At 35.5% G+C, this 26,939-nt stretch overlaps 1 protein-coding gene across 1 annotated transcript in view; it reads left to right on the top strand.

Moving 5' to 3' along the window:
• Nucleotides 1-26,939, top strand: part of dock2-like (dedicator of cytokinesis protein 2) — a 107,701-nt gene that overhangs the window by 70,650 nt on the left and 10,112 nt on the right. Inside the window, exons 28-36 of the mRNA XM_067391226.1 lie at nucleotides 17,341-17,439; nucleotides 18,842-18,936; nucleotides 20,146-20,224; nucleotides 20,377-20,477; nucleotides 20,625-20,683; nucleotides 20,756-20,904; nucleotides 23,264-23,349; nucleotides 23,509-23,665; nucleotides 26,716-26,756. Coding sequence (XP_067247327.1) covers nucleotides 17,341-17,439; nucleotides 18,842-18,936; nucleotides 20,146-20,224; nucleotides 20,377-20,477; nucleotides 20,625-20,683; nucleotides 20,756-20,904; nucleotides 23,264-23,349; nucleotides 23,509-23,665; nucleotides 26,716-26,756 — 866 coding nt within the window. The remainder of the gene's footprint in view (nucleotides 1-17,340; nucleotides 17,440-18,841; nucleotides 18,937-20,145; nucleotides 20,225-20,376; nucleotides 20,478-20,624; nucleotides 20,684-20,755; nucleotides 20,905-23,263; nucleotides 23,350-23,508; nucleotides 23,666-26,715; nucleotides 26,757-26,939) is intronic.

Here is a 26,939-nt window from a genome sequence, read left to right as displayed (position 1 = left end):
TTCATGGAGGATGAAACCTGCAAGATAAAGAAATGAAGAAATGCAAATGATCCATATAGTTCATGAATTTATACATTTCATAAAATTACATTTATTTTATTTACTAATGTATTCATTAAATTAATGTTTTATTGCATTTATTTATTTTAGTGCTTTCAAATGGTTAAACATGATTAATCACATCCAAAATAAAAGTTTGCACACACTTGCATGTATATAGTTAACAAAAATATATTATATTTATATACTGTATAAAATATTTATATTTATATATAATATAAATTAAATATATAAATATACATGTAAATATTTCTTAAATTATTACATGTATGTGTGTTTATTTATACATATTTATAATAAATATACACAGTACACACATGCATATTATGTTTATTTTGGATGTGATTAATCGTTTGACAGCACTAATTTATTTCTGTATTTATTTATACATATTTATGAAAATGTATATGTATTTTTGCTCTCCTCCCATAGATTATTGCCTGACTTCACCTGACTTTAAAGCTGTGTGTGCAATACAATATGTGACAAAAAACATGTAGATTGTTACGATACTTGATGGAAGGAGTAGCTTGTTTTTGTAAACCCGCTAAACTTCAGAAAAGTTAGAAGCAACACAACTTTTAGTTAGTTTCTCCCCAACACTATGCAAGTTTGTGTCTGTAATCAAGAATGCTAGTCAAGTGAAGAAACCAGAGAGAGACGCTCTTAAAGTTCACGTCCGTCTTATGCTCAGAGACGCCAGTAACCCCAGCACGACTATTACGAATATTAATGAGGGTTAACAAAATCCCCCATATGTCACGTCCAGCTGATTAAAGTCTCTCTCTGTCTCACTACTTTTCTTCCTGAAGGGCCTATTATTATCACTTTATTCCTCTGTAATCTCCTCCTCCTCTTAAGTGTGTCCCTGCTTCCACGAACATTAAGATGGGAGTGTTCGCCCTCCTTTCTTTTGCTCTTTGATAAGCTCTCTGTGTGTCTTGTAGTTCATATCTTGTTTTCTGTTAAGCTTCTTTTCTTTTATGAGACCGACTCAAAGCTGTGCGTCTCATCTGTGTGTGTGTTTGTGTGTGTGTGTGTGTGTGTGTGTGTGTGTGTGTGTTACTGACATTTCCACAAATAGGGAACAAAATAAGGCTTAAAACACTTTTATTTCTTCATGTTCAGCAAATGGTCAGTGGCCTTCAGTGTTGGTCATTCACCTTTGGAGGTTTTATTATCAAAAGGCGTTTTATTTTATATATGTTTGACATTTGTCCAACCCTTTAGCAAAATTTGGAACATGTCTAAAATGAGTTTTAAACTCTGATTTGTGTGATTTCTTTATTTTCTATCACTAAAAATCATTCAAATAAATTTTTTTATCAAAATAAGAACAAATGAATAAAATTCAGAATATTGGGGTTTATTGATTTTACAATAACTGTGATAACAGGGTTGGTTGAGCTTGAAAGCTGTCAGCATTTTTGTGCTAAAACTGAGAAAAAAGCAAGAATGAAATAACATTTTGGTTAACTTTAATTTAAGAAAATTTATCTAAAAAAAAAATGTTCTACAATTTAAATTACTCAAATTCAGACCTCTAATGTAAATTTTAAAACCGCTGTGCTTTCAAAAATAAGTTTACCACATCAGAACTAAAGCCATAAGGATGTATATTTATGTGCATAATTAATCAGACAACAGTTGAAATTATATGTAAATTATTTTTTATAAGAAATGTGGAAGTCTCTTGAAATAACATTAACCACAGACCTTATTTGACTTATTTAAAAGTTACTCATAAAACCTAAATCGCTTATGAAAACCCATTAGCAATAGATGAGTTAGAGGAGGGACAGGCCAACATACTCCTTAATATACACACATTTGATGCATTTAAAATGACCTAGTTTTCATGCTAGGTTAATTTTTATGATAGATAATAGTTTATAGATCAAAGAGCATAGGATTTGTCCCTTAATCATAGTGGAAACTGTGTGTGTGTGTGTGTGTGTGTGTGTGTGTGTGTGCGCGCATGTGTGTGTGTGCTTGTTTAGCTAAACTTGTGAGGGCCAAAAGTCCTCTCATATATAGTAAAATATCATGACAACCGACTAGTGTGAACATTTTACCAGCCTATAAATTGTCCAAATCATGTTTAAATCTAGTGTTTTGCACATGCTTCTGTGAAGGTTTGTTTAGGGTTTGGTTTAGGAGATAGAAAATATTATTAACCTGATAGAAATACAAAGGAATTCTGTGATGAGCTTACTAATATAGACAAATGTGTGTGTGTGTATGTGTGTGTGTGTGTGTGTGTGTGTGTGTGTGTGTGTGTGTGTGTGTGTGTGTGTGTGTGTGTGTGTGTGTGTGTGTGTGTGTGTGTGTGTGTGTGTGTGTGTGATGTTGGTTGAAAATGCTAATGACCCCCATTAGCCTCTACAGATTAACATTATCATACAACACTACTTGCTTATTTCATGCACACACAACAGGCCTAATGAGGAACAAGTTGTGTGTGTGTGTTCAATTAGGAAAGTCTGGAATATTTAACGGAATATTTGCAATTCTTACGAACACCCAGCATTTACGTTCATTAAGCATCCAAAGCCAAATCTCCTCCCTCTCGTCTTTCATGTCTGCTGTCTCTGAATCCTCCCGAGAGGGAATGTGGGTTTCAGGACGGCTGTTTGCTCTGTGATTTGTTTACAAGAATTTAGATTCATTAATCTGGTGGATTTGACACATTTTGACCTTGAAATGGATCCGTTTAAAGTACTGTGGTAATACAATGCTGTGCTTTTGCATTTATTAACAAAAAATACTAAAGAGTTCTGTATACTATATAGTATACCATGAGTTGGACATACCAAAATAAATGCTTAAAAATCCAACAGTGATTTTTGTCTAAAATGTACAGTACATACGTTTTCTTTAACAAGAGGAAATAAGTATTTGACTAATAAATTATATTTTTAAAATATACTTAAAAGTTTGTTAAATTTCAATCAAAATATTGGAGAATTGAGATATTATACTGATCAGTTTCAAGAACTACAATTATTACTTATTTCATATCAATATTATTCATCTTTAACAACAACTTAAGAAATTGAGTATGTTGGACACAAAATAGAAGGAATTCTCATTTTTCCAGCAAGAAATATTGAAACAAATTTCTATTTTGTGTGTTTTTTTGTTCAGTGTTCTCAGATGACAAGGGCGGGGCAACCTGTCACTCACATGAGATCCACCAATAGCAAACCACAACCATCCAAACATCCAATCAATTCTCCGTGGACAAAATCAAGCCACTCCCTACATTTGTTCTTGTATCACTCAGATATACGACATAATAGGGAAGAAACGACTAATGAAACTTCAGTTTCATGCCGACTTTAAAATTTACTCAGTGTTTTTAAGCATAAAAATGTTTCATCAAAAAAATTAATAGTGTGTGGTTTAGAGTGTAAATTTGTTTGAGTGTATATTATCTGATACATTACTATATTATTGCAACGGTGCTGTTCTGTAAGGGCACCTTGTCTTTATGAACACACACACACTCTCTCTCTCTCTCCAGTATTGTATTCTTGAGGTCTCTTGTTGATCTTCGTTACGGTTCATCAGCACACACTTAGATGATCCACTTTCATCCCTCCATTCTCGAGCAGACACACACGCACACACACACACTAAGAGTCTCTGTTGATCTCTTCATCAGCTCTGGTCTAGCCCTGTACTCCTCCTCTCTTCTCTTTCACACTCCGTTACTCCTGACTTTGATTTTGTCTTTCTGAGCCTCTCTTGTGTCATCATTCAGACACACACACACACGCACACACACACACTTTATCTAATAGACTCTGGCATCTCTGTGTGCGGTGATCGATATTCAGGAACCGCAGATGCAGTGTCCCGTCACCACCGTTCTGAAAACACACTCACGCACGGGCCCAAATTATGCTTTTGCCAAACCTGCCACTGGAGTGAAGAATGAAAGTTTACTGGCCATAAATATATGCAACCAGACATTAAACCGTATTTTGCATTATGAAGTTGAATTGAAATGACAGGAAGATAAATGTACTGAACTGTAATTCAAAGAAATTCAACACAGTTCATGTGTTGAGTGTTTTTAAACGATTTACCCTTCCTTCCATCCATCCATCCATCCATCCATCCTCTGTCTTTTTTCAAAACATTCAAACAAGTCTTTTCTTGTTAAAATTACAGTCCTATAAATTTCTTTACATTTTAATTCTGCTTCTCATTCAGATTTCAATTGCAATTGTGTGTTCTGTTTGCAACCAGTTCAATTCAAATTTGTTGAATTGGATTTAAAGTCAAGTCATCTTCATTTATATAGTGCTTTTTACAATACAGATTGTTTCAAAGCAGCTTCACATTGATAATAGGAAAATTAATAGACAGAGATTTAAACTGCATTCTCAATTCAGTTCTGAATGATGCACAACCTTAGTTTGTCACCATTAGATATTTTAAGTCATAAATAATGCATGAAAATGTATGCACTTAAATTTGCATCTACTGTAATATCAATTCAAATGTCAAGTTAATAATATAATATAGTCATGAAGGTGTTGAGCTGTAACTATATGCATGATGCTCTTGTATATTGCTTCACTAAACAGTCAAAAAGCCAAATTTTTATTAACAATTGGCTTGCAGGTGTTGATTTTGGACCATGTGTGCATAGAAATGAATCAAAACAACAAACAGAAGCCAGGATAAGCATGCATAAAGAGTGTGTCAAGATGGTTCTTGTGTGTCCGTTTGAATGAAAGATATGCAATAGTTTGAAAAAGTCTGTGTTCATTCTGTGCCGTGACTCCCAGTCGTCTGTTCATTAGCTGGAGTCTTTAACTGCTTTCAGTGGGATCTAATGAAATTTGAAGGAATCTGCCTCTTTTTTTCCAATACTCCAATAACAACAATTACATCAAATATGGTCTTTTTAACTTCTTTTTGTGATGATTTCATTGGTTTGGCTGGAGGTTCAGGCTTTGCAGTGGTATGATGTAATTCCGAGCTTCAGTTATTAGAAGCATAAAACTGCTCTGGGAGATTTTACAAAGCGAGACACACGGGTGTGTGTTTAAGGCTATGATATACAGTATTAACCAGTCAAAGTGTACAGCACCTCTGAGACACACTGAGAGAGGAAAATGCCGGGAGTTATATTACACGCATAACTCTCACACACACACTACTCACATGGTGACCTAATGGAAAAACATTGGAAATATTACTACATACACACAGGTGCATATAGTGTGTGTGTGTGTGTGTGTGTGTGCGTGTGTCAAATGGCTTTCACTGTGATGTTTCTCAATGCACACTGACACTCACTAATTAAAAATACCCCAAAATACTAAACCATAACAATGTTTTTTTCTTAAATATGTATGTATTCTCAATATATGAATGAAAGTTATGGTGGTTGCCAGCATTTTTCTGTGTAGTTGCTAAGGTGTTCTTAGTGGTTTTTAGCATGCTGCAGTGTGATTTCTTGGGTGTTCTGGGTGGTTGGCAGGGAGTTGTTAGGGCATTTTTAGAGGGTTGTTTGGTTGTTCTGGGTGGTGGCCTGGGTGTTTCTAGGGTGTTCTTGGTTGTTGCCAGGGAATTGCTACGACATTGTTACGAGGTTGCTTTCTGGGTGGTTGCTAGGGTGTTTTGGGTTGTTTCCAGGGAGTTGATAGGGCATTGTTAGAGGGTTACTTGTTTGTTCTGGGTGGTGGCCAGCGTGTTCTGGGTGGTTGCCAGGGAGTTGCTACAGTATGACATTAGAAGGTTGCTAATGTAGGTTTTTTGGGGTGGTTGTTACTGTGTTTTCTGGTTTGTTTCCAGGGAGTCGCTAGCGCATTGTTAGGGTGTTGCTATGTTGTTCTGAGTGGTTGACAGTGTGTTGCTAGAGGATTTCTAGGTTGTTTTGGGTGGTTACCAGGGTGTTAAGGGTGGTTGGAGCACAAACATTGCAGGACGACACACACATTAAACTGCAATACATGTTGCAATGTGGTTTCTAGGGTGTACTGTGTGGTTGGCAGGGAGTTGCTAGGCTGTTGTTTAAAGGGTTGCTTGGTTGTTCTGGGTGGTGGCCTAGGTGTTGCAAGGGTGTTCTAGGTGGTTGCTAGGGAGTTGCTGTGACATTGTTAGGAGGTTTCTAGGTTTTTCTGTGTGGTTGTTAATGTTTTCTGGGTTGTTGCCAGGGAGTTGCCATGACATTGTTAGGAGGTTTCTAGGTTTTTCTGAGTGGTTGTTAGTGTTTTATGGGTTGTTGCCAGGGAGTTGCCATGACATTGTTAGGAGGTTTCTAGGTTTTTCTGAGTGGTTGTTAGTGTTTTATGGGTTGTTGCCAGGGAGTTGCCATGACATTGTTAGGAGGTTTCTAGGTTTTTCTGAGTGGTTGTTAGTGTTTTATGGGTTGTTGCCAGGGAGTTGCCATGACATTGTTAGGAGGTTTCTAGGTTTTTCGGAGTGGTTGTTAGTGTTTTATGGGTTGTTGCCATGACATTGTTAGGAGGTTTCTAGGTTTTTCTGGGTGGTTGTTAGTGTTTTCTGGGTTGTTGCCAGGGAGTTGCTATGACATTGTTAGGAGGTTTCTAGGTTTTTCTGAGTGGTTGACAGGGTGTTTGGGATGGTTGCCAGGGTGTTGCTAGGGGATTTATAGGTTGTTTTGGGTGGTTACCAGGGTGTTTAGTGTGGTTGGAGCACAAACGTTGCAGGATGACACACAGACTAAACTTTAATACCGACTTCTAGAGGTTTGTTTAAATAGTAATAGTTATACTTAGCTTATCAAACAGCAGTAGTAAACCAACAAGAACACACAAAGATACATTCCAATGCCCACTGGTAAATGTGTGTTTATTTTACACAAGTCATGTGGCGGAGCGAATGTGTTTACCAATCAGACGCATGTGTGTTTGCATCTGCGAGAGTATCAGGGTAGCTTAAAAGATTTATCAGCTTAAAAAGAAAACAGCTTTTAAAAAAAACTGTGTGTGAGAGAGAGTGTGCATTTGTCTGCAGAAGGACACAAACATCCCAAGAGACATGCTGATGTTTGTGTCTTCACCTCTTTTGGATGATGACGTATGTTTTGTCAAGGGTCTGTCCGATTTTTTTTAATGTTTTTGAAAGAAGTCTCTTATGCTCAACAAGGTTGCATTTATTGGATCAGAAATACAGTAAAAACAGAAATATTGTGAAATATTATTACAATTTAAACTAGCTATTTTCTATGTGAATATCTGTTAATATATAATTTATTCCTGTGATCAAAGCAGAATTTTTTTTAGCATCATTACTCCAGTGTTCAGTATCACAGTCCTTCAGAAATCATTCTAATATGCTGATTTGCTGCTCAGGAAACATTTCTGATTATTATCAATGTTGAAAACAGTTGTGCTGCTTCATATTTATGTGGAAACCAAGATTTTTTTTTCAGGATTCTTTGATGTTTCAAAAACAGATTATTTTATTGCATTTATTTGAAATAGAAACGTATCATATTTTTATAACGCTTTTATAAACACCTTTACAGTCAATTTTGATCAATTAAATGCATCCTTACTGAATAAAAGTATTAATTTCTTAAAAAAAAAAAAAAAAATCTTAGACCACAAACTTTTGATTATGTATATTTTTCATGCTGCCTGTCCTGTGCATTTATTTATTAATTACAAATTCTCTCAAGACTTATAAATATTTTACAATCTGAATTGGATTGGGATTGCTGTGTGCATTACAGTAATACGAGTTTGAGGGAAATATAATTTAACTGGGTATTTAATTGTCATGAAAATGTCAAAAAAAAACTCTTAATGGTCTTTACAATGGGCTTCATTTTCTTCATGTCAGGCATTCTTATTCCTTCCTTCTCATTCTGAGGTGAAATATGAGCTGGACATCTTCCTGACAGCTGTCTGGAGATTCACCTCATTCAGAGGGTCAGCTCCTTCTCTCTTAAATACCTGTCTGTCTCCTGTCTTTCTGCTCATTTGTCTCTTCTTTTCTCTTTCGCTGTCACCGTCTGTTTGTTTCCTTGTCTTTCCTTGTCTTTCCTTGTCTTTCTTTCTTTCTTTCTTTCTTTCTTTCTTTCTTTCTTTCTTTCTTTCTTTCTTTCTTTCTTTCTTTCTTTCTTTCTTTCGTTTACGTGTGTTTAAGTGTGTGTGTGTCTCACTGTTTCTGAATGTTTAGATTTCTTCAGCATGACATCAATTTGACACAGACTTGTTCTGAATCACACACCTGACACACGCTAGTTTGGGAACTAATGCGTCCCCAGAAGTGAGATAAATAGGATAAAACTTCTCTTTGGGAATATTCTGGGACGTCCTCAAACCATGTAAATGTTATTTAAATGAACATAATGGTAAATAAACAAGTTAAAGGAATAGTTCACCCTTATTTTTGCCATCATTTAATCGCCCTCTTGTCATTCCAAACCTTTATTATGACTTTCTTCTGTGAAACATGAAAAAGGATATTACATGTCTCTGTGTTTATTTATTAATTTTTTGTCCATACATTAAAAGTCAGTGGGGTCCAATGTTGTTTGACTCCCAACATTCTTCAAAATATCTTCTTTTGTGTTTCACAGACGAAACAAATTCACACAGGTTTGAAACCACATGCATAAATAATGAACATGAGTCAATTCATTTGCGTTTAGACAAAACACACACTGTAAAATGATTTTTCTGAGTTGTAAATAACAGATTGTTGGAGTTTGTTTTACAAGAAAATACTATTCCAGTCTTTCTACTATTGCATATTTAATTAAATGTCTCCCTCTTTCTTTGTAATTATTCGTGACAATTAAATTACAAGTAAATTCTACAGCAATTTTTTTTCAGTGTAAATGCACACAAAAACACACAAGCACACATACGCATTTAAAAGCATTACATATGCACACTCATTTAAATACACACACATCACTTCATCAGAGGTCTCTGTAACAGATGGGTATTAGATACCTGTTGTTACATAACAAATACACACACACACACACACACACACACAGATCCCATTGAAACCACAGGACATATGTTTACAGTACATTCAGTAAACTTGCTCTGTATAATTAATGATGGTTAATTACACACACAAACATCATGGGAGATTTTAGCAGCCAGAGACACTTGCAGAAGTACTGCGGTGGTATCGCTTTTAGAAGATGCCAACACTACAGTATTTTGATATACACCAAGGTACTGAATGATTACCATATTAATTTACCATGCTGCATACATGTTACTCCACAGTACCACAGAGACGTCAGAGCATTACTGTGGTACAAGTCCATAAAACACAGTATCACCATGGTACTTTGATACTTTTTTGGTATAGCCACGGTACAGGTTGAAAGTAACACGGTAGGACCAAGGTTCTTTTTACAAATTTTCGTTGATGAAATAAATGCAGAAGCGCTTCACACAGGTGAATTAAATGAATACAGATGTTTTAGATGTATGCTAATGACTTGAGCGGTGTTGTTATATTTCATTAGATGAATAACTGTTACTGACCTTCATCACAAGAGTGTTGTGTAGGTGAACGGACTGTTCTTCATCTCCTCATCTCTCTCTCGTTCACTCGTTCTGTTTCTCCTATATTCCTGTGAGATCAGACTCCTCTGTGTTCTTCTTTCTTACATCCGTCTGTGTGTTTATGATCTGTCTCTCTCTCACGAGCACATCTGTCTCTCCCTCCATCTACTGGTGAACTGAGCGTCTCGTATCTCCTCCCTCTCTCTCTCTCTCTCTCTCTCTCTTTCGCTCTCTCTCTCTATGCGTGTGTGTGTGTGTGTGTGTGTGTTAATCCCACTGTGTGTCCTGGTTTCTCCCTCCTCCTCGGTCACATTAGTTGCTGATAGGTCCAGATACACACACATACACAATGTACAAAAGCGTTCAAGGTTTAGGGTCAAAGAAGTGTTTGCAGCACAGAATGTGTTTTTTGCGTGTCTGTGCATTAAATGACAGAAAACGTTAAAAAACATTCAGCGGCCCCCTAAAATTATTTATTGTTATTAATATGTCAATGCATTAGGCAGGAAGTGTTATTTACTGTAAAGAAAAATGCACAGACACACTTTGCAATAAGAACATTTGACTGAAAGAAATGTGTTCAGTTTAAATTTTATTTAAAAATTAATTATTGTTTCCAAACATGTTTCCAAGACACTGATCTTGCCTGTCATTGGTCAGTTAAACAGATAGTCCCGCCTCAAATTCACTCCATTGCTCAAACAAACTAGTCTGCTAGTTTATCATTTTAAACTTCTTTTCATCAAATATTTTGTTTGTAAAGTGTGTTTGTGCATCTTTCTTTAGAATAAATGACACTTGTTTTAATATTTTGTATGCTATGTAAAGACATCCAGACATGTAAGTGTGACTTAAAGGGATAGTTCACCCAAAAATGATTTATTCACCCTTATATTGTTCCAAACCTGAATTTGTTTTTTTCTTCTGTTGAGCTAAAAAGAAGATGTATTGAAAGAGTTTGGTACCCAAACTGTTGACGGTAAGTCAATGGCTCTTGTTAACTGTTTGGTACCAAATTTCTGGTTTTTATTGTCATTTAGTTTAACTTGATGTACTAAAATAACTAAAACTGAAATAAAAATGAATAAAAACTATAAAAAAATACATATAAAAATGACTAAAACACACAACAAAATTACTAAGATGATTATATAAAAATGATATAAAAATAAAAACCATTTCAAAATATTAATAAAAAATATAATACCATCGCAGTAATACTGTGTTAATATAACACTGGTGTGATGTGTGCTTAATCTGACAAAACCTCCCTTGAGGATGACAACAATAGGAAATATGATTGGAATTATTACGTTTTTTTTTTTTGTTTTTTGTTTTTTTACATCTTTAAATTGCAAACATTTAGATTTAGAGTTACTTTTGGTCTGTAGTCATTGCTATTCAAAACAATAGAGGTGTATGACGTCCTTATTTAGGGGTGTGTGTGAGATTTAAAACGGGATGAAGGCAGGCCATGTGGTTTGCTCTCACTAAAGCTCATTTTAATTTGATCTGAAGTGGAGCTGGAATCTCATAACATCAGTTTACAGAGGGAGAGAGAAAGAGAGACAGAGAGGTGATGAAAATGAGAGGGGGTAGAAGGAGGGAGAGGGGGGGAGCTGTGAAAAGGAGGATAACAGGAGGAAAATGAAAGAATGAAAAAGATGTAGATGAGGTTACAGCCGCAGGGAAAGAAGAACTAAAACCAGGACAAGTGACTGCAGAACACACACACACACACACACACACACACACACACACACACACACACACACACACACACACACACACACACACACACACACACACACACACACACACACACACACACACACACACATACACACACATACACATTAAGCATACTCCCAAATGCTCACGGACGTCACAGGTGTGTGTTCAGGTGTGTGTGAGTGTTTCTGTGTTTTCATTGTCATCAATTATTCTGTCACAGTCTGAGCAGAGTGTCAACCCTCTGTCTCTCCGTCTGTCTCTCGTCATTTTTATTTTTATCTCTGTTTGTCTCTCAAAAGATTTTTTTTTTAGTATTTCTGTGTTACCATGTATCCCAAAACCATTCAAATACAAGTGCAATATCAAGTGAAAATGTAGTGAACAAGAATGGGGAAATAAAATAGATTAGAGTAAAATTAGAAATGAAAACATAACTCTCAGTATAGGGAGGGTTTATGATTTTATTTATATTTTTGGTAACACTTTATGTTATTGCATAAATGTGCTATAATAATTATTTTGTGGACTAATTGTATTGTCTTTGTTATTGTAATTAATATAATTTATTTAATACTTTATTAAATTATGTATATTTAAAAAAAATTACAGTTTTAGTTCTAATTGTAATGCTAGTAAAATTCTAAATTCTAAATATAATTCTGATTTTAGTTTTTACAGTTATCTGTTTCTGGTCTTAGTTCTAATTTTATATCTGGTTTAAATTAGAATTTTCAGTTATATATAAATGATTGAAAATTCAGATTACACACACACACACACACACACACACACACACACACACACACACACACACACACACACACACACACACACACACACACACATGCACATACAATTTTGGTCCTGTAAACTTTGGCCTGATTCTATCTAGAAGCCACTGAAAATCAAATTAACATTTTAGCAGAGATATGAAACGGTGGGGGTCCGTATGGATTATTTTCTCAATGAATAGTAAAAGAAACAGGAAACAGATCAGAAGAGATAAGAGATGTTTGAACAGGTGCGACGCTGGAATCAGGATGAAGGGATATTCATGACTCATGTGTGCGTGGTTTTATTTTCATTTGGCAGAGTGAGCCATCTGTCCTTATAGATGACACCGCTCTATTTAATTAGATTTATTACATAACACAGATTACACCTCTACCTCTGCCCTGCCTGCCATTTCTGTGCGTTTGTGCGCGTGCGTGTTTGTGCGTGTGTGTGTGTGTGTGTGTGTGTGTGTGTGTGTGTGTGTGTGTGTGTGTGTGTGTGTGTGTGTCTCCTTAGTTGGCTGTAGATTTTCATCAAACATTATGTCCTTTTCTCTGCCTTTGGGTGTTTGTGTGAGTTTGCGTCTGTGTGTATTTACTTTGCTATACTTCAGGGACAAATTTGTCCTCAGAAGTCAGATAAATCTGACTAAAGGACATGCAGGAACGTCCTTAAAGGAAAAAGCTTTCATAAGAGTAGTGAACTCATTGTCATGTTCAAGAAAGCAGTTTGAGGTGATTTGAACTTTGTGACATGGTGCGTTACACCGTGTCCTAACCAAACGCCAAGACGCCACAAGAAGCAATAAAAGGTATCTTTTCCATGTTAATCAGAGTTGTAAGTATGGCAATGGGAATGATAGTTAGTTAGGTTAGACAGATAATGTTTATGTGCTTTATTTAATGTTAAAACCGTCTAATGTGAGTTTGAATATCATTTTGTCTTGTATAGTCACACTGAAAGCAACAATGGACAATTCACCTCAGATCTTCAGAATAAATGAAATTAAATGATTATCTACTCATCCATTCAATTGCGAGTGCCGGGAGCTTGCAGAGAGAGTCCACCCCCGCGCTCTTCTGATTGGCTGTGATTTTTGATTGACTTTATCATGTCTCATAGTCACGTCACATCTGGTGTGGACGGTCAAATTGTTTGTTGTTGGCATCTTATCGCATTGCGTCTGGTTAGGTTGTGTCAAATAGACATCAGAAGATAAAAACTATTTGGTCATAAAGTGATAGACATGGTCAGCAACAGTACTCAGGTAGCCTATGGCATTTAAACAATGCTCAATTGTTACTAAGGGGCCCAAAATGTGGCAAGAAAATATTCCCACACCTTTATATCACCAGCAGCCTGAACTGATGATACAAGGCAGGATGGATCCATGCTTTCATGTTGTTTATTCCAAATTCTGACTCTACCATCTGGATGTGGCAGCAGAAATCCAGACTCATCAGACCAGGCAACGTTTTTTCCAATCTTCTATCATCCAACTTTGGTGAGTCGATGTGAATTGTAGCAGCAGTTCTCAGCTGACAGGAGTGTCGTTGTGTCTTCTGCAGCTGGAGCTCATCTGCTTCAAGGTTTGACGTGTTGTGTGTTCAGAGATGCTCTTCTGCAGACCTCGTTATTTGAGTTTCTCTTGCCATTCTATCAGGTGGAACCAGTCTGGTCATTCTCCTCTGACCTCTGGCATCAACAAGGCATTTTCACTCACAGATCTGCCGCTCACTGGATATTTTCTCTTTTTCTGACCGTTCTATGTAAACCCCAGAGATGGTTGTGTTCAAAAATCCCAGTAGATCAGCAGTTTCTGAAATACTCAGACCAACAACCGTGCCACGATCAAAGTCACTTAAATCACCTTTCTTCCCCATTCTGATGCTCAGTTTGAACTTCAGCAGATCATCTTGACCGTGTCTACATGCCTAGATGCATTTTATTTTAAAAATGCAAAAAGGTTTTGTATATTATATGCATTTATAAATTATATGTATGTATTATAATTGGTGTGTTTCTGCAAAGCTGCAAAATGGACCAGACTTTATGTTGATAGTCAGACGTGTGTGTGTTTGTCCTGACTTGGAGCAGGGATTGATGTCTGTGTGTAGTTAGGCAGCTCACTAGGTTTCAGTGAATGTAGATGTGATGTGTGTGTTGGTGAGCAGAGCTGATGTGTGTCTGTTTTATTATCATTCTGTCTTTGTTTGTCACACTGCAGGCAGACAGAGGTGAGATGTATAACACTCACAACAGAGAAATCTCACCTCACACACACACACACATACACACACACATATGATTTAAAGGAACAGAGGTGTATGTGATCAGCATATTTCCAGCAGCAAGGCGGATCTCAGAGCTCTTTAAACAGCTGATAGGAACCTTACTTGCGTCTGTCTCAGCACAATCGTTTGAAACTCTTCTCTTTAGGCGAGCGAGAGACTCTGTGTCTGCCTGCTGGATTAAACACAACTTTTCACAAGTTTTTGTGTCTTAAAGGAGAAGCGTGTCATTTTTTTCAGTGTTAATATATTTTCTCGTGTATTCCATATGGAGTATAATGCTCCCATGATGCATTACAGATGACTTAATCATTTTCATTACACTCTCAAACTATTTGCATATCTATTATGTTTATATAGAAATAGAATAGATATGCAAGTAATTTGAGAGTAATGATGCTGAAAATTCAGCTTTGATCACAGGAATTAAATTACATTTTAAAATATATTCACATTGCTGTAAACTATAATAATATTTTACAATATTACTGTATTTTTTATCAAATAAATGCAACTTCTTTCAAAAACAATTTACCGACCACAAACTTTTGAACTATAGTGTATATAAATTTTAATAAGTTTTAATATAAATTTTAATGTAGTTCCAAACGTAGGTTCGGGAGGAGCCTAAACATTCGGTCCTGTCAATCATCATTATGAGCATATATACAGTGGGTACGGAAAGTATTCAGACCCCCTTAAATTTTTCACTCTTTGTTATATTGCAGCCATTTGCTAAAATCATTTAAGTTCATTTTTTTCCTCATTAATGTACACCCAGCACCCCATATTGACAGAAAAACACAGAATTGTTGACATTTTTGCAGATTTATTAAAAAAAGAAAAACTGAAATATCACACCTAAGTATTCAGACCCTTTGCTGTGACACTCATATATTTAACTCAGGTGCTGTCCATTTCTTCTGATCATCCTTGAGATGGTTCTACACCTTCATTTGAGTCCAGCTGTGTTTGATTATACTGATTGGACTTGATTAGGAAAGCCACACACCTGTCTATATAAGACCTTACAGCTCACAGTGCATGTCAGAGCAAATGAGAATCATGAGGTCAAAGGAACTGCCTGAAGAGCTCAGAGACAGAATTGTGGCAAGGCACAGATCTGGCCAAGCAATTTTTGCTACACTTAAGGTTCCTAAGAGCACAGTGGCCCCCATAATCCTTAAATGGAAGATGTTTGGGACGATCAGAACCCTTCCTAGAGCTGACCGTCCGGCCAAACTGAGCTATCGGGGGAGAAGAGCCTTGGTGAGAGAGGTAAAGAAGAACCCAAAGATCGCTGTGGCTGAGCTCCAGAGATGCAGTTGGGAGATGGGAGAAAGTTGTAGAAAGTCAACCATCACTGCAGCCCACCACCAGTCGGGGCTTTATGGCAGAGTGGCCCGACGGAAGCCTCTCCTCAGTGCAAGACACATGAAAGCCTGCATGCAGTTTGCCAAGATGGAGAGAAATAAGATTCTCTGGTCTGATGAGACCAAGATAGAACTTTTTGGCCTTAATTCTAAGCGGTATGTGTGGAGAAAAACAGGCACTGCTCATCACCTGTCCAATACAGTCCCAACAGTGAAGCATGTTGGTGGCAGCATCATGCTGTGGGGGTGTTTTTCAGCTGCAGGGACAGGACGACTGGTTGCAATCGAGGGAAAGATGAATGCGGCCAAGTACAGGGATATCCTGGACGAAAACCTTCTCCAGAGTGCTCAGGACCTCAGACTGGGCTGAAGGTTTACCTTCCAACAAGACAATGACCCTAAGCACACAGCTAAAATAACAAAGGAGACTGTTCTTGAATGGCCCAGCCAGAGCCCTGACTTAAACCCAATTGAGCATCTCTGGAGAGACCTAAAAATGGCTGTCCACCAACGTTTACCATCCAACCTGACAGAACTGGAGAGGATCTGCAAGGAGGAATGGCAGAGGATCCCCAAATCCAGGTGTGAAAAACTTGTTGCATCTTTCCCAAAAAGACTCATGGCTGTATTAGATCAAAAGTATATATACTTAAGACCATGTGATATTTCAGTTTTTCTTTTTTAATAAATCTGCAAAAATTTCAACAATTCTGTGTTTTTCTGTCAATATGGGGTGCTGTGTGTACATTAATGAGGAAAAAATGAACTTAAATGATTTTAGCAAATGGCTGCAATATAACAAAGAGTGAAAAAATTTAAGGGGGTCTGAATACTTTCCGTACCCACTGTAAGCAGCAGTCACTGCATCATCCCAGTGACAATTCTTCCAGCATCCCTCCTCCTCCCCATCTCCTCCTCTATTTCGCTTACTCTCCCTCTACGCAGTACTGTTATAGGGGGTTTAACTCTGAGCTCAAGCCGAGCCTCGGGTTCAAGCCTCCTTTCGAGGACAGCAAGCCAAGTTTGTTTTACCATTAACCATTCAGTCTGAATGGGCAGGCAAATTGTGAAATACGTGTAATGTACATATTTTAGTATTTTGGGGCTGTTTTTGATTGAATTACATCATTTGCAGGCACATGATACTAAAGACACTATGTCTTCTTCCAATATGTGTATACTGTTTTACTTCAGATCCGTGTGACAGAATAAACTGCACACTTCATTTCATTCATATTCACACACGCTTTATCAGCAGAGTACAGTCAGGATAGTGAGGTCTCTGTGAGTGATGGGTCTCACCTCTGTGTCTGCAAACATCCATCCTTCATCCATCACTTTTCCACTCTGCCTGTATCATTTATCATCTGATCAAAGAGAGTGAGAGAGAGAGGGGCGGCACATGCAGAGTGGTGGTGGAGGGGAAATTGGACGTCGATTGGAATGATTGAAAGATTCTCTAAACCATCTGAAATGTTGTTCATCATCTTCTGCCCCATCAGCTGACTTTCAGACTTTTGCATTTGTTGTTGCTGAAGTTCAGATTTCATCCTCGGACCTGTCGGTCTCTCTGTCTCTCTCTAGTCTCGTGTGGTGGCCTGTATGACAGCCATTCTCAGTCAGATGAGTGACAGACACTATTCACGCTACATCGAGACCTTCAGTGGGACCACAGACCTAGTGGTAAGACTATCTATCTATCTATCTACCTATCTATCTATCTATCTATCTATCTATCTATCTATCTATCTATCTATCTATCTATCTATCTATCTATCTATCTATCTATCTATCTATCGTTCCATCCATCCATCAGTCGTTCTATCAATCTATCAATCTATCATTCTATCCTTCTATCATTCTATCTATCTATCTATCTATCTATCTATCTATCTATCTATCTATCTATCTATCTATCTATCTATCTATCTATCTATCTATCTATCTATCTATCTATCTATCTATCTATCTGTCTGTTGGTCGTTCTGTCTATCGTTCTATCTTTTGTTCCATCCATCAGTCAGTCTATCTATCTTTCGTTCTATCTATCGTTTTATCGTTCTATCGTTCATTCTATTTATTGTTCCATCCATCCATCCATCAGTCATTCTATCTATCTATTGTTCTATCTGTCTATCGTTCTATCATTCTATCTATCGTTCTATCAATCGTTCTTTATATTGTTCTATCATTCTATCAATCTTTCTATCTATCTATCGTTCCATCCATCCATCAGTCGTTCTATCTATCATTCTATCATTCTATCTATCGTTCTATGTCTATTGTTCTATCTGTCTATCGTTCTATCGTTCTATGAATCGTTCTTTATATCGTTCTATCTATTGTTCTATCAATCTTTATCAATAATTCTATCTGTTGTTCTATCGTTCCATCCATCAGTCATTCCATCTATCTATCATTCTATCATTCTATCTATCGTTTTATTGTTCTATCGTTCATTCTATCTATCTGTCTTTCCATCCATCATCCATCAGTCATTTTATCTATCTATCTATCTATCTATCTATCTATCTATCTATCTATCTATCTATCTATCTATCTATCTATCTATCTATCTATCTATCTATCTATCTATCGTTCTATCGTTCTATCGTTCTATCGTTCCATCCATCAGTCATTCTATCTATATCAATATATCTGTCATTTTATTGTTCTATCGTTCATTCTATCTATCTATCTATCTATCTATCTATCTATCTATCTATCTATCTATCTATCTATCTATCTATCTATCTATCTATCTATCTATCTATCTATCTATCTATCTATCTATCTATCTATCTATCTATCTATCTTTCCATCCATCCATCCATCCATCCATCCACCAGTCATTCTATCTATCTATCGCTCTATCGTTCTATTGTTCTGTCATTCTATCTATCGTTCTATCAGTTGTTCTTTATATCGTTCTATCTATCATTCTATCAATCTTTCTATCTATCATTCTATCTATCGTTCCATCCATCCATCCATCAGTCATCAGTCCATGCATCTATGAGGCATCTATCTATCTATCCGTCTGTGGTTCTGTTTGATTCAGCATCTTGTGTTTGTGTTCTTGCAGGACTTCCTGATGGAGACGTTTCTGTTGTTTAAGGATCTCATTGGTAAACATGTCTATCCATCTGACTGGGTCACCATGATCATGGTGCAAAACCGGTGAGAACAAAAACACACAAAAACACAAACACACTAGAGCTCCTGAGATGATCTACTGTAACATCCACCATCAGTCCAGAGATCTCAGAGTCTTCAGGAGCACAAACACTATGTTAACATTGATTACACTTCAGACAAGAGCTCAATGAGAGAGAAAGAGAGATTTAGAGAGGAATAAACCTGCAGACTCAGAGATAGGGAGAAACGTCACATACTGACTCAGTGAAAATATGGATTGTTTGTGTATTTGTTTGTGTGTTCTTTTTAATAGCAGACAGTGGCAGTATATTGCGTTTTATTGACCTCAGTATATTTCCCTGGAATTCGATATCACAGTTTAAAGTTCATCTGTGACCCTGCTGATCATCAGATACTTTGTGTCTTAAGTGTTCAACTGTTGTTTGTGCTCACTTAAAAATACCTGTATGTCAATAGATAAGGAAATACTAAATCAAAAATCATTTATTTTGAATAAAGTTGCACAAAAACTAGTTTTACTACACTTTACAAGCAACACATTTGGAGTTTATACAGTTTGAAAAAATCTGGTGTTGAAAATGAAAATATACATAAAAACTCTTATGTATTATTCAAATTGTATTATATGCTTATTCAAAGATATTGAGACTCATTAATGAAGAAATGTGACGTTAGTGAAAAGATCCTGCAGAATTTGTGACACAGATACAAACACTTGATCTGATGAATGATGTTCAGACATCAGTTATCCAAATACTTTATTTGATGTCATTTGTAGAAATACAGATGTCAAACAAACACGCTTAAAAAGTTTAATGTTTGTCTTTGTGTTTGTGAACATTTATTAAGAATCAACGTGTTTGTATGTTCCAGTGTTATTTTAGTATGATTGAGATAGTATTGTAGTTTTTATTCATATTTTGAATGTTTTTATTTTTATATTTTCTTTTTTAATTTTAAAGTTAAAGTTTTTGCCATTTTGTTGTTGTTTTTTCTTCTTTTTTTATTTTTTTTAAATATCTCTGTATAGTTTTTGTTTTTATTGATTTTTATTTTGGGTTTTAGTTTGAGTTATTTTAGTACATCAAGTACATCAAGTCTGTCTTAGTAATTGTCTTAGTAATTTTTTATTTATTTATTTTAATTAACGTTTATTTTTTTTCAAGTAACAGAAATGTTTTTCTGTGGTTTTATTTAACAATAATAACCCTGGTATGTTCGTCCAATCAGAGTGTTCCTCCGAGCGATAAACACATATGCTGACACCATGAACCTCAAGTTCCTCGACAACAACAACTTTGAAGTGCAGGTCAGTGTGCGTGTGTGTGTGTGTGTGTGTGTGTTTGTGTCTTGCATGAGCTTTTATCAAGATCAGATTCAATTAGTTTTAATAGCCCTGATATAATCTTTCGTCTCTCATCCTAATGTCATTTTATCATGATTTCTCTCTCTCTTCTGTAGTTATGGAATAATTACTTCCATTTGGCTGTGGCATTTATTACCCAGGAGTCTTTGCAGTTGCAGCATTTCTCTCCCACCAAAAGAACCAAGATTTTGGCCAAGTGAGTCTTAAACCAGAATCATCCCAGTTAAACTAGATGGAACTGCTCACAGACACACTCTATTTATACTCTTTTCAGAAATCTGGCCCTCACAACTATAGTGATATGATAAAATATGCGTAAACACGCCTGCTTTCTTTCATTCAGATACGGGGACATGAGGAGGCTGATTGGTTTCGCTATCAGAGACATGTGGTACAAGCTCGGTAAGACTCATACACAGTGATACTTGCGTTATGAATATAAAGTTTATGCTAATTCACTTTCATAACTTTAAGGTATGAATAAGATCTGTTTCATTCCCGGGATGGTGGGTCCTATCCTGGAGATGACGCTCATCCCTGAGGAAGAGCTGCGGAGAGCAACCATCCCCATATTCTTTGACATGATGCAGTGTGAACACAACCACTCCGGACACTTCAAAAAGGTTCAAGCACACATATATCAGGGTGGAGACCTCCATTTGATTTCCCTTATGCTTAAAATAAGCTAAACTCCCATCCTGAACATTTTAACATTCAAATAACACATTATTTAAATCTTTTCTGAAGCTTTTATGGTCTATATAAAACCTAACATTCCCAAACATTTACATATTGTGTGTCATTGTGGGGACTTGTTCGGATAAGTTAATTATAATTAGCATAGACCAGGCACGGACTGAATTTGTGTGTGTTTTTTTCTTTTTTTTCCGATTTAGATTTAATAGATTTAAACTGTAAAATATTTCTAAAGATATTTCTATGGCATATTTCTATAATTTTATAGAATGGATTTAAAAATAGTAAAATGTGTTTAAAATATTTTAAAAGGCATTTCTATGGAATATTTCTATAATTCTGTGGAATGGATTTAAAGATAGTAAAAAGTGTTTAAAATATTTCTAAATATTTATATGGAATAGTTCTATAATTCTATGAATGGATTTAATGATAGTAAAATGTGTTTACAATATTTTAAAGACATTTCTATGGAATATTTCTATAAATTTATAGAATGATTTAAAAACAGTATGTGTTTAAAATATTTCTAAAGATATTTCTATGGAATATTTCTATAATTATATAGAATGGCTTTAACAATAGTAAAATCAGTTTAAAATATTTTAAAGATATTTCTATGGAATATTTCTATATGGAATGGATTTACACAGGGTAAAATGTGTTAAAATATATTTAAAAAATCCTTGGAATATTTATGATTCTGAGGAATGAATTTAACCATGGTAAAATGTGTTAAATATCTGTATAAATATTTCTTTGGAATATTTCTATAATTCTGAGGAATGAATTTAAACATGGTAAAATGCATTTTGAAATATATTTTTAAAAAATATTTCCCTAGAATATTTCTGTAATTAGGAATTTATTTAAACATGGTAAACCTTGTTAAATATTTGAAAACATATTTCTCTGCAATATTTATATAATTATTTGGAATGGATTTAAGCCATAGACTGGAAAAAAAGATGGATGACGCGATGGGCTGATGAATGGGCGCTGACACGTTACGCAATACGTCAAAAAAAAAAAAGTTTGGAGCCTGGGCATGCGCAGAAGGAATCGTCAGTTGAGCCGGAGGCGGAGTCGCGATATCAAACATTCATGTATTTTAAATAGACTATAAAAATTATACACAATTTAAATAATAGGCTATTCTGTTTCTAGAGCAATAATATTTTTGAAACAGCAAATTCAGTAGATAAAATCAATATAATATGCCACTAGAAACAACTCTAAATCGTCAGAAACGGTCCTGCCATTTTAAATCAAGTTCAACTAACGTTACAGGATTCGATTGCTGTAATTACAGTAAGCTATCATTAGTTTTGTCCTGCTAATTATTATTTTATACCCATAAAAATAATAAGTAACTGCCAGATAACGATCACCTGCTTTTTCCCGACATGGTTAACATTAGGTGTGTTATCTTAACTAATAACATTTATTAATTAGCTTATAACGCCCACATTTGATGTTACAGAAAAAAAGTTCAGTGATCCGTCAGATCCTGTAGGTCGGTTAGTACAGTTTACGGCTGAACAACTCCTTTTGTTGGTGTTAAATAACAAAGAAATCGAAAATTATCAGTTAGTTAATACATCTTCAATCTCCCCTCGAAGCTCCGACAGTCCTCAGACAACCTGTCAATCAACTTCGAATCATGACGACACGCCCCGTTTTTATAGAATCAAATTGCTAGCTAAAATCTAAATCATCACAAAAACGAACAATTGAATATATATCAGTGTGATAACAACTACCTTAAATGACCAAAACCATCTTTCAGAAAGTTTTATTTGAAGCAGAATTTATTTTTAAGTTTTCACTGAAGTCTCATTCGACTGCATTGAGAGGGCGGGGTTTATGACCTGTACTGCATCCAGCCTCCAGGGGGCGATCAAAGAGCCCGTGGCTTCACTTTTCAGAACGTATGAAACACACCCGATTTAAGCATGCTAAAATATTTCTATTGACTATTTATAAATTCAGTGAAATAGATTTAAAATGATAAAATGTATTTAAAACATTTTTAAATATTTTTATGGAATATTAAAAAAATTCTGAGGGAACTGGATATAAAAATGCGAAAATGTGTTAAATTATTATGTTAAATTATTAAGGATTTTTCTTGTTGGGACATCACAACAACAAGGTTTTGCATTTGTTAATAGATGCTTTCCAAAGAAAAACCAGAGAAAAACCTGCCCATGCACACAGTAAACTGCATATGCACATTGACACTGTTGAACTTTTTAATGAACTCTCTCTCTCTCTGCCTCTCAGTTTGAGAACGAAATCATTCTGAAGTTGGATCATGAAGTGGAAGGAGGTGGAGGAGACGAGAGATACATGGAGCTGTTACAGAGCATGTAAGAACATACACACACACACACACACACACACACACACACACACTGTGGTCTTGTATAATCTTGGCTTCACTCCATAAGAACCTCCAAATCCTCCTGAAATCTGAATCAAACTAAAGCCAAGAGCATCAGAGCAGGTCTGACCGTGTGCCGCTTCAGTCTTCTAGAGTGCGCTCAGGGACGCCCCCAGCTGCTGACCGAGGTGAACAACTTCGTTGCCCTGGTGACCGGCCTCCTCGAGCGTCTCCTTGACTACCGCACGGTGATGAGCGATGACAGTCGAAATAACCGCATGAGCTGCACTGTCAATCTTCTGGTAAGCCCCGCCCACCACTTCATTTAACATGTCACAGACATAAAGTGATTTTCTTATTGGTCTGGTCTGATCACTTTGCTTAAAGTCGTCGATCTCCTGATGGGTCCAAATGGACGACTAAACTTCTGAACCGACCTGTCATTATATTTAACAAACACAAAAATGAAGATAAATATTCCAGAACAAAGTCTGGACGCAGCTCCTGCCCATAATGAACTGTGATGAAATGAGCAAAAACTAAAACAATTAAAAATTATTTTTTTGGAAATTGAAATAAAGATGTAATAAAATAAAACATAAACATTGGATGAATAGCATAAACTTAGAAAACTTTAAATGTAGTTAAACTTAGAAATGTTGCTTTGACAACTAACTGAAACAAAAGATGGTAACATTAGCTAACATTAGTTAATGCATTAACTAACATTAACTAACAATGAACACTTGTTACAGTATTTATAAATCTTTGTTAAAGGTAGTTAATGAAAATATAACTGTTTGTTGTTAATTCATGTTAACTCGGGTCCATTAAATAATATTAACACACTGTAAACCTGAATAAGTTGAGCTAACTCAAAGCATTTGAGGTAATCAGTTATTTTTTAAATTATGATGTTCCCAATTTTAAGTAAGTTGAACTATCAAGTTTTGAGTTTGTAGTACTCATGCATGTTAATTGCTCCTAACTTGAAGAACTGAGTTAGCTAACTCATACACTTTGATAGCAATTAACATAAAATATTTATTTTTATTTTTTATTTATCTTGCAAATTTAAAGTTATTTGACCTAAAGTTATTTTGAAGTTATTTACTTCACTGTAAACCCTAATAAGTTGTCAGAACTCAAAAAAGTTGAATGAGAATTTTTAATCTAAGAAACACAAAGTTTAAGATATTTATTTTGTACTCATTCATTTTTATGAATGCTTAACTTGAAATATTTGAGTACACTATACATTTAACTTAAAATTATCAGGCAATCTCAATGTAAATATTTTGCTTGCAATAACACACTAATTCAGAACTTGCCAACTTGCTAACATGTTAACAATAGCATGGCATAGCACTTAATGAATGAGAACAGCAACTTAAAATACTTAACTTACACTTAACTTACCTGCTCTCAAAAAAAAAAAAAAAAAGCATGCACCACTTGTCACCATGTTGGAAACTCTCCACTCTCCAAAAACCCACATTAACAGAAACTCTTCTAAAATTAGCATAACAAAACATTAATCACTACTAAATCTCGCTTAACATTAATCTTAAACAAAAAACAACAACAACAAAAAAAACATTATATAACACTTAATTTTAGCATTGAGTGCCATGTGCAAAGCATGCTGGGAAATAGAAACCCCAGCCCAGTTTCAGTTAACTTAAGTTAGTCTAAAAAGAAATGTGTTCATACAACTCAAAACAATGAAACAGCTCAGTTTACTTGAAATATGTCAGTGCTGTAAACTCAAAAGAAGAAGAAAGTTCTAAATACTCTCAACAGTTAATTTAACTGAACTAATTTGTTCAATTTAAGTTTGGCCTACTCAAACCAATTAAGTATTTTGAGCATTAGGGTTTACAGTGCAGATATTGATTTTAATAATGTACTAGTAAATGTTGAAATTAACTAAGATTAATAAATGCTGTAGAAGTATTGTTCATTGTTAGTTCATGTTAACTGTAGTTACATAAAATTAGTAGCTAATTCAGAATATTAATAAATGCTATAATAATATAACTAATACTAAAATGAAACTGATAATGAATGCCTTTTCCAATGGAAGTGTTTAATTAGTATTACACTATTAAACCTCAGCATGTAACTCATCCTGTGATGTTACTTTAAATGATCAGACACGCAATTTTCACCTGGCGGATGATAAAACAGGTGAAAACATTTCTCAGGGTTTCCATCCATATATTAGCATAATATGTAAATGTGATAATCTCATTAAAATTGTCAGATGGAAACATCAAGATGCAAATAAAACTTCCAAAATGTGGATCAATGTTTTTTTGTTTTTTCTCCCACATACATTTTGAGATGCAAATTAAAAATGTTACGTGACTTGGAAACAGGAAGTCATGTGACTAAATAATTCCCTCATGAACCTCATTCTAGCATTTTGTCTGTGGCTTTAAACCACAACTCATTTATTACATTGAATAAAACAGCCACGGTTTCTTCCCCAGTGGATACAACTTTCATTTCCTTTTCTATTTTGTGCCAGTTTTCACAGTTTTGTTCCCTGAACACATGGGATTGAAACACTGCTTTATTCATAAATAGTTTTCGCGTTTTTTTGTTGTTGTGTTGCATAAATTAAATTCGCAGCTTTGATGGAACCAAAGCAAATGAAGGACAACCTGAGCTTTTGAGGATAAAATAATTATGAACACATGATAAAGTGATTTCAGAACATTATTGTGAAGATTGTGAAGTGATTCCCACATGACCTTATGTTTCAAATTTGAATTCAGCCGTCAAATTCATTTTCTGGCTATGATGAATCTGTCAGCTTTCATCTGCTTTTAATGATTCAATACCACAAAGATCCAGGTGGAATATTTCCTCTAAATGAACACACACACACACACACACACACACACACACACACACACACACACACACACACACACACACACACACACACACACACACACACACACACACACTAGTGTGATTAACAAATTAAAGCTCCAGTAATGCAACACATGGCCTACAACTGTCTCTCTCTCTCTTTATTAACTCCTCATAAATATTTATCTTTTCCTTATAATTCATTTGAGATTTGAGTTTCTTCTCACTTCTGCTTGTTTTTGTCTAACGGTCAGAGTGTCTCTGGTGCCACTTAAATGAAATTACTTCAATATATGAATAAACTCTATAAATGCGCATTGTGGCAGTGTGTGTCATATTCAAAAGATTCCAAAATCCATCATCATAATTTTGCATTACATATCAGCAGCTCTCAAACACACACACTCGTCTTCAGAGATATGTCAACACAAAGCCTCAAAGTTAACGTTTCCGTTTCATTGCTTTTCAGAATTTCTACAAGGACATCAACCGTGAGGGGATGTACATCAGGTAATTTCCATATTAAGTGTGTGTGTGTGACTGTGATTGTAAGTGGTTGTGTTTCTCTGTGTGTGTGTGTGTGTGTGTGTGTGTGTGTGTGTGTGTGTGTGTGGTTGTGTAATCTGACAGAGATTATCTTGGTCTTGCTGAATTAATGTCAAAATCCAAAGGATAAGCATCCAAGCATACACA

Source organism: Chanodichthys erythropterus, chromosome 1, assembly GCF_024489055.1.
Source record: "Chanodichthys erythropterus isolate Z2021 chromosome 1, ASM2448905v1, whole genome shotgun sequence".
Lineage (NCBI taxonomy): Eukaryota > Metazoa > Chordata > Actinopteri > Cypriniformes > Xenocyprididae > Chanodichthys > Chanodichthys erythropterus.
Note: the sequence above shows the minus strand (reverse complement) of the source record. Positions and strands in the feature narration are given on the sequence as shown.